The following is a 7,254-nucleotide window of genomic DNA, read 5'->3' as shown; positions in this document are numbered from 1 at the left end:
CGTATTGACCGGTTTTTAATCAGTGAACTGTTAAAACGTATTGACCGGTTTTTAATCAGTGAACTGTTAAAACGTATTGACCGGTTTTTAATCAGTGAACTGTTAAAACGTATTGACCGGTTTTTAATCAGTGAACTGTTAAAACGTATTGACCGGTTTTTAATCAGTGAACTGTTAAAAAGTCAAGATGTTTTAACAGTTCACTAGTTTAATATCAGTCAAGATGTTTTAACAGTTCACTAGTTTAATATCAGTCAAGATGTTTTAACAGTTCACTAGTTTAATATCAGTCAATACGGATATTAAACTAGTGAACTGTTAAAACATCTTGACTGATATTAAACTAGTGAACTGTTAAAACATCTTGACTGATATTAAATTAGTGAACTGTTAAAACATCTTGACTGATATTAAATTAGTGAACTGTTAAAACATTTTGACTGATATTAAACTAGTGAATTATTTATATTTCTTGACTGATATCATATTAGTGAACCATTTATATTTCTTGACTGATCATCATATTAGTGAACCATTTATATTTCATGACTGATATCATATTAGTGAATTATTTATATTTCTTGACAGATATCATGAAGAGAACCACAACTGCTACACTTTTGTTCTGACATTTCTTAGAACATTACAGCTGAAGGAGTTGAAATCATCTCTTCAGAATAAAATGCGATTCTGCATGGATTTTATCATCCCTCGCACTCGTGGTGCAGCCAAATATATTGCTCTTTTCCGCATCTTGCAGAAAGATGGCGTTTGTGTTCAGTGCTAGTATTGTAAGTGGTAGACGGTATAGTTTATCAAGATGCTCGGTCCACGGCAGTGGTTTGTTTTTAAAAGTAAGATTTTTACTAATTCTACATAATGTAGTGGATATTTATGTTCTCTTACTGAATATTTAGAGCATTATTTTAAATGATATTTGTGTTTGTTCCTAGACTTCATCTCTTTTCTATAATCATTTTCAATGAATGTTTTAACAAATTTTACATATACGTATGTATCCCATTAGAAAATTCTGGTTTTATTCACATATGCATTAGAAATAATGTTGGCTTGGTCATATCTGTGATACCTCTCTTGACATTCAGACGTGCCAGAATTAATTAATGTTTTAATACACTTGAGGTTAAAATTTACGTGTAAGCGTAGAAGATGCGAAGGTTGGTAAACGTAATCCTTGTTCAACAAATTAAATGTCTTAACAGTTATTTACTGCAGATGCATTATTTATAGTCTGTTGTTCAAAACTGGTACAACATAACTTGTTGACCAAGCTGTCTTTCAAAATAAAACACTAGTTTAACAGTATATTTTTTGTACTTCTAGTTGAACTTTTAGTGTTATAGATAGGAATATCTCGGTGATATACTGAACAAATGTTGAAATTCCTACATTTGTCTACTTGTTGAAAAGAAATGGCTTTTTACAATTTAACTGTCATACAAAAATAATCCTCCTATCCACAAGTGTAGTTAATACAGTATGTTATTTTTATTAGTAGTTCGTACCTATTTAACTTTCATATGAACTTTTGCTATTTATTTAATGTCTGCCTGGTGCAGATACTCTATGAATGTGGAGCATTAAGAGTTAGAAATATTTTCTGAAAAATAAATATGGTATTTTAGAAAACTCGTTGAATTGTCTTGTTATTCACCTGATAATTTACAGGCTGCAAATGTGGCCACAAATAATTGGTGCTTGAAACGTGAAGTGAAAATCATGCAGGTGTCTCTTAAAAGTGAAATAAAGATAAAGTTGAGTATTTTGTATAAAGTTTATAAACAGTAATTTCTTTTTTTAGAAGAAAAATAAAATTCTGAAGATATTTAACATACATTTTAATAAATTTTAAGTGTACAAACAGGTTTATGTTATACCTGAAAGTTTGGTGTGCTTTATGTTACAGTTCATGCTGTTAAAATGTAGTAAAACTAAATGCAGTTATATATAAATCAAGTAAACATGTATATACACATGAATGCACATATATACTAGGGCTGAAACAAATATTATAAGTAGTGCTTCGAAGCTTCTTGCAAGATAACTACCGAAGCTTCTTACAATTGAGTATGCTTGTTATATTATAACAATGTATGTATTTAATTTGTTACAGTTTGATTGTACATGAGTTTGACCTTCAGGCATTTGACCTGTCAAAGTTTAATATGACTGGACAGCAGTTGTGTAGTCTGAGCAAGGAAGATTTCCTAGAGTTTGATTACAGGCCTTCTGGGATCTGGAAGCTTTTATTTAGTAGCATTACATACTCCATAGTCTACCATTCTTCCACCACTTTCTTCAGCTTTTCTGCAATGTTTATCCCTGTGTGCCGTTCTGGGAAAGGTAAGGTTTCCAGTACAAAGGCCTGTAGCACCCAGCTGTTATCAATGTAATGCGCTGTTACGGTGATGTAACTTTCTGTCGCGATGCTCGTCCATATATCCGTGGTTAACAATATAAACACTGCTTCTTCACTTAGCCTTTCTTTCAGACATTGTTTGCACGTTGCATGTTTAAGGTTGATATCAGCGGTAAATTGTTTTCTGCTTGGTAAGACATATCCCGGCTCCAATACTTCATTAAGTTACGAAAACCATCGCATTCAACAGTTCGAATGGGGTGTAGGTCTTGAACGATCATTTGAATCGCTCTGTCTGTTATATTCTTTGCATGTGTATCATTGCACTTCTCAGGCCTTACAACTCCATCAAGGGTAGGCGTCTTCCTGTTCTCCGTTGTGGTTGTCTCGATGTCCGGACAGTAAAGAGTCGAGTGCTTCGGCGAGAGGTGATTCCGTAGGTTTGTCGTCCCGCCTAAATAGGCAAATTCTTTTTTACAAATAGTGCACATGGCTTTCCTACGGTCGTGAAGTTTTTTATAAAAACTCCATACGTCCAAAACCTTTTTACAACTACTTCCAACCGCGCCCTTATCTGACGCCATTTTTTCTAATCAAAAATTGTATGCATAGCGCATGCGTATAAATAAACGTGCAAACATTCGAATGGGCACTAGCAGATCCGAAGCCTCTGTCAGCTTCGAAGCTTCGGAATATTCGAATACTTCGTCTCAGCCCTAATATATACAAAACTATAGACATATAATTTCTGAGCCATGAAATTAGACTTTGAGAGATCTTATTAAGAAGGGCTGGAAAAATGTTTATAAGATGTGGCTAAAGTTAGCAGACTAGTTTTATGAAAAATAGTTTAATTAAAGATGTTAGCTTAGTCCTAGCAGCTAAGAAGTCAGTGAGTTTATGCAGGGTGAGTTTGTTTTTGGTACCTCTAATGTCTGAACTGTGTTTACTGATCCATGGACTTAATGCTTGTTCTGTTTCTCTGGCATAATGTAAGCACTGAATGATGATGTTAATTGTGTGTTGGTGGTAAACATTAAGGCATCATTAATATTGAAATGTTTTTGATTGTAATTGTTGTTTGCATAAAATAACATGTTGCAACTTGATCACAGGTACAGGTTACATCCTGTTGTATTTTTGGGTATTTATGATTTACAGTTTTGTTTTTTATGGTGTTACTTGTATGGATGGATAGAGGTCTTTTGTAATCTTTGAGAGTGGAGGATGTGGGGTTGTATGTTGTCACTAGGGGGTTCTACCTTTTTTGATATATTTTTCTGTTCTGTTGATTAGGAGATTTTCCTTTGATTTGTTTATTAATTTTTTTTCTATTAAATATTTTAATATAGAGTTGGTCTTAGTTTTTATTTTACACATTCAGATTTTTTGTTCTTTGAAACAAATTTTCTTTAGTTGAAGAGCTATCCTGTACAGTAGGTTTCTGGTACAGTGTGGGAGAACAGTTGTCTGTAACAAGGTACCCTACTTGATCAGTAGGCTGCATGTAGAGGTCAGTAGTTAAAGATCTGTAACTTCTTTATTATAGTGACATAGTTATGGTGGTGACAAGGTTGTGTATATCTAGTATGAAACTTTCTGTTGAATTAACATTACCTAGCAAGATGAGAAAAGTGTGAAATACAAGTTAATATAACAATGTGGCCCCAATTGTTGGATCATTCCTTCAATGGAAACCAACTTGGTACTCAGAGCTATACCCTTTAAATGAAGATAGTATAAGCAGAGTATTCATACTGAATTGGTCGTGAAATAGACGACAACTTTCTATTTGAGAAACACTTGTAGAAATATATTGGTGATTATACAGTCTACTTATGCAGCTCAAGTGTAAGGGACAATGTTTCAAAAGTCTTCAGCCTTTCATTTTCAGGTCCCAAGATTGTATTTAATGTTGAGGAAAATATGAAATATAAGTAAATTAGAGAATGTAGTCCTGATTATTGAATGATCATTTCTTCAGTGGAGCACATGGCTGTATTGTTGATCAAACTAGCAGATTCTAATTACGTATAATCTTACTAAATTATAGATATCACCATTTAGTGCCAACTCTGTTAATCTTGTTTTAACAGCTTATAATTCCAGGATCTTCAGGTATAATGAAATAAGTAATTTTGTTGGGAAATCTGTGGTATTCTGAACATACGATAGGAAAAGAAATGAGTGATTGAAGATGTTGGTAAATAAAGGCACTAATGTGTTTGAGTATTGTTCCTATTTATGAAGTTATATATTACTGGAATTTTAGGTAGAATGTTGAAGTGATAGACTAAGATCTTGAGGAATGAAGAAATCTAGCAATACATTACAGGTCAATAATATGAATTAATGGTGCTATTGTGTAGTTATGTAAGCTGTTTATTTGATGACATACTAATTATTAATACCCATGTTAATCATATTAAGAATTTTTAATTCTGTTTTTGTACAAACAGATGTTCTCTATGAAGTCTTATTTAGGTTTATTAAGTATAAGACCATACATCCTTAACTCTTAACACATTTTTGTATTTTGTTTCTTCTATCATAGAAAAAAAAACACATTAAAAATCACTCTTGTTAATTTTGGTGAATGTCCAGAAAAAGCTTCTTTTTTCATTAAATACTGGTTTAACCATACCAGCCTTCTTTCATTACTTTTCAATCTTCTTATTTGTACAAATGAAATATCTAGTATAGGCTCCAAAACTAATGTTCAGAAAGCAGAATAAATTATTTATTATTTAAATACTTATGAAAATACAAAACCAAACTGAAAATTAGTGTTGGAATAAATTAAACAAGTCACCTGTCAGGATATCTCAATATGGATGATAAGATAACAACAAGTTAAACATTATACAAGTATTGTAAAGTTACAGTATTTCAAACAGCCTTATGAAGTGTCACAATGTAGATAATGAGTCATGCAGCTATCACCAGGTCACAGTGTTCCTAACAATCTTTAAACGGGTATCTTGAAGTTAAAGTCTTAGACTTGCAATCTTTCCAACATAATCTTATATATACAACAGATTCATGAAGAATGCAACCAGAGTATTTGTAGATGTGTTGTTCATAATTAGCCTTTCCAACATAGCTTTATTGTTTATCATGTATGGTATTTCTAAGGTAGATTTATACATAATTTATCAATTTACAATCTCTCTGTTGAACGACAAAGAATGCTAGCTGAGAGTATTCATGCTGCAAAACCTAAAGAAACTAGTCCATCACCAAGCTATTTCATGGAAGTTTTTTTGACAGAAATTGAAAGAAGTGTTTCTGTTTCGGATTTTGGTCCAATTTTCCTGTACCTGTCCAGGAGCAGCTTTCCAACAACTAGTACCAACTAAAAACAATATGTTATAAACATTCTTTAGAAGTTACATTCAGTGAGTGCTATTAACTCCATACCATTCAAAAAATAACCTCTTATGTTTTCAAATAATAATATTTACATTATAACTAATTTCAAATAGTTATATAGTGCAAAAAAATATCAAATATATTTCAAAATGTAAAGAAAAAAACTAAACCAATAAAAAAGATTGGGAAGTGTAAGAAACAAAAAGAAAAACATGAATACAACTTTACACACCAGTATTAAATACAGTTTAAGTAAAGACAATGCAATAAATCATAAAAACAATATGTTATAAACTAGTATTAAATATAGAAAGTTATAATTTTCCTATAAATACTTCCCTCTGCTCACAAGATTAGCTTTTCCCATTTTGTGCAAACTTTTTTATAACACCTGCCAAAAGCCTTCTGCACCACCCTATTGGAATGAAAGATTCCAACATGTCTCTCATGCAATTCATCATGAGTCATCTCTCCACCAATAGGCACATGTGACTCCCTCTATGTGCCACTACCGAACCATCACTTTGAAGTTTGGCAGATGATGTAAGCACCGGAGGGAAGTACCTATCGGATATACATTTTCAGTATAGGAAATTATAACCTCTGATATGGTACTTCTATTATACCCCCCCCCCCCCCGCTTCTGAACCAGCTATCTCCTTACCATGAACAGCTAGAAACAAACATGGTGGAAAAGGAAGGGAGCACATCCAAGTAGGAGAGAATAAGTCACGAAACTATTTCACAGTGGGTAATGGAGGATGCGTCCCATGGTGTAGAATGGCTAGGACATGGTGGACTGTACTTGGTATGTCAACAATATCCAAAACCTCCTCATTGGGTACTGATGTCCACGAGAGGCTAGGTTGAGAATCATACCAGCTTCACCTCAAACCCCAAAATCATGGATGTGAGGAAAACACCAACTCCAGGGCACAACACAGGATCAGCATTGAGCCAGGGATACGGGAATGTGTCAGCTGGTATCTCATGAAATCAACTTCCACGACCAGGTGACTGATCCGAAACATTCAAAGGTCAGTAACATCTCTATTGCAAGAGAGTGCCCAGTACAGCAATGGAAATATCCCACATATACCCTCCATGACCCAGTACACAGAAGGAAGAATCAAGGCAAGAAGATGGACAACTCCAAACCTTTGTGAGGATTTAAGTTGATTGGTTCAAAACCAGCCTATGAGGTACTGACATCCTCATGAAGATAGGATGAGGGCACCCAATCGAAGGGGTGAACTGCATTTAGACGTCTTACTCCGTGGTATGTGCCACTCATAATCTGGAGGATTTTATGCTTTCTACACTGGCAGAATGCCACTGCCCTACTCTGAACTGAATGGTAATAGCCATCTATGTGGAACCAATACACCATGATGCCTCCATGGTCAACCACCCCAGCAGCTTGGAATTGGCAAGTGGTAAGGACTCCCATACTCGACTGGAAGAAGAGGGGGGAATGTGGTGGAAGACGGTCTAGGAGGAAG

At 34.1% G+C, this 7,254-nt stretch overlaps 2 protein-coding genes across 2 annotated transcripts in view; one reads left to right on the top strand and one right to left on the bottom strand.

Annotated features, from left to right (window-relative positions):
- Positions 1 to 1,756, top strand: part of LOC106469056 (MKRN2 opposite strand protein-like) — a 16,310-nt gene extending 14,554 nt beyond the window's left edge. Inside the window, exon 4 of the mRNA XM_013929508.2 lies at positions 589 to 1,756. Within this exon, the coding sequence (XP_013784962.1) occupies positions 589 to 787 (199 nt within the window). The 3' untranslated portion in view covers positions 788 to 1,756. The remainder of the gene's footprint in view (positions 1 to 588) is intronic.
- A 3,342-nt stretch (positions 1,757 to 5,098) lies between these two features.
- The window catches only part of LOC111088189 (MFS-type transporter SLC18B1-like), a 29,419-nt gene continuing 27,263 nt past the window's right edge, over positions 5,099 to 7,254 (bottom strand). The window contains exon 15 of the mRNA XM_022397457.1: positions 5,099 to 5,735. Coding sequence (XP_022253165.1) covers positions 5,625 to 5,735 — 111 coding nt within the window. The 3' untranslated portion in view covers positions 5,099 to 5,624. The remainder of the gene's footprint in view (positions 5,736 to 7,254) is intronic.

This window comes from Limulus polyphemus, unplaced genomic scaffold (genome assembly GCF_000517525.1).
Source record: "Limulus polyphemus unplaced genomic scaffold, Limulus_polyphemus-2.1.2 Scaffold3277, whole genome shotgun sequence".
NCBI lineage: Eukaryota > Metazoa > Arthropoda > Merostomata > Xiphosura > Limulidae > Limulus > Limulus polyphemus.
Note: the sequence above shows the minus strand (reverse complement) of the source record. Positions and strands in the feature narration are given on the sequence as shown.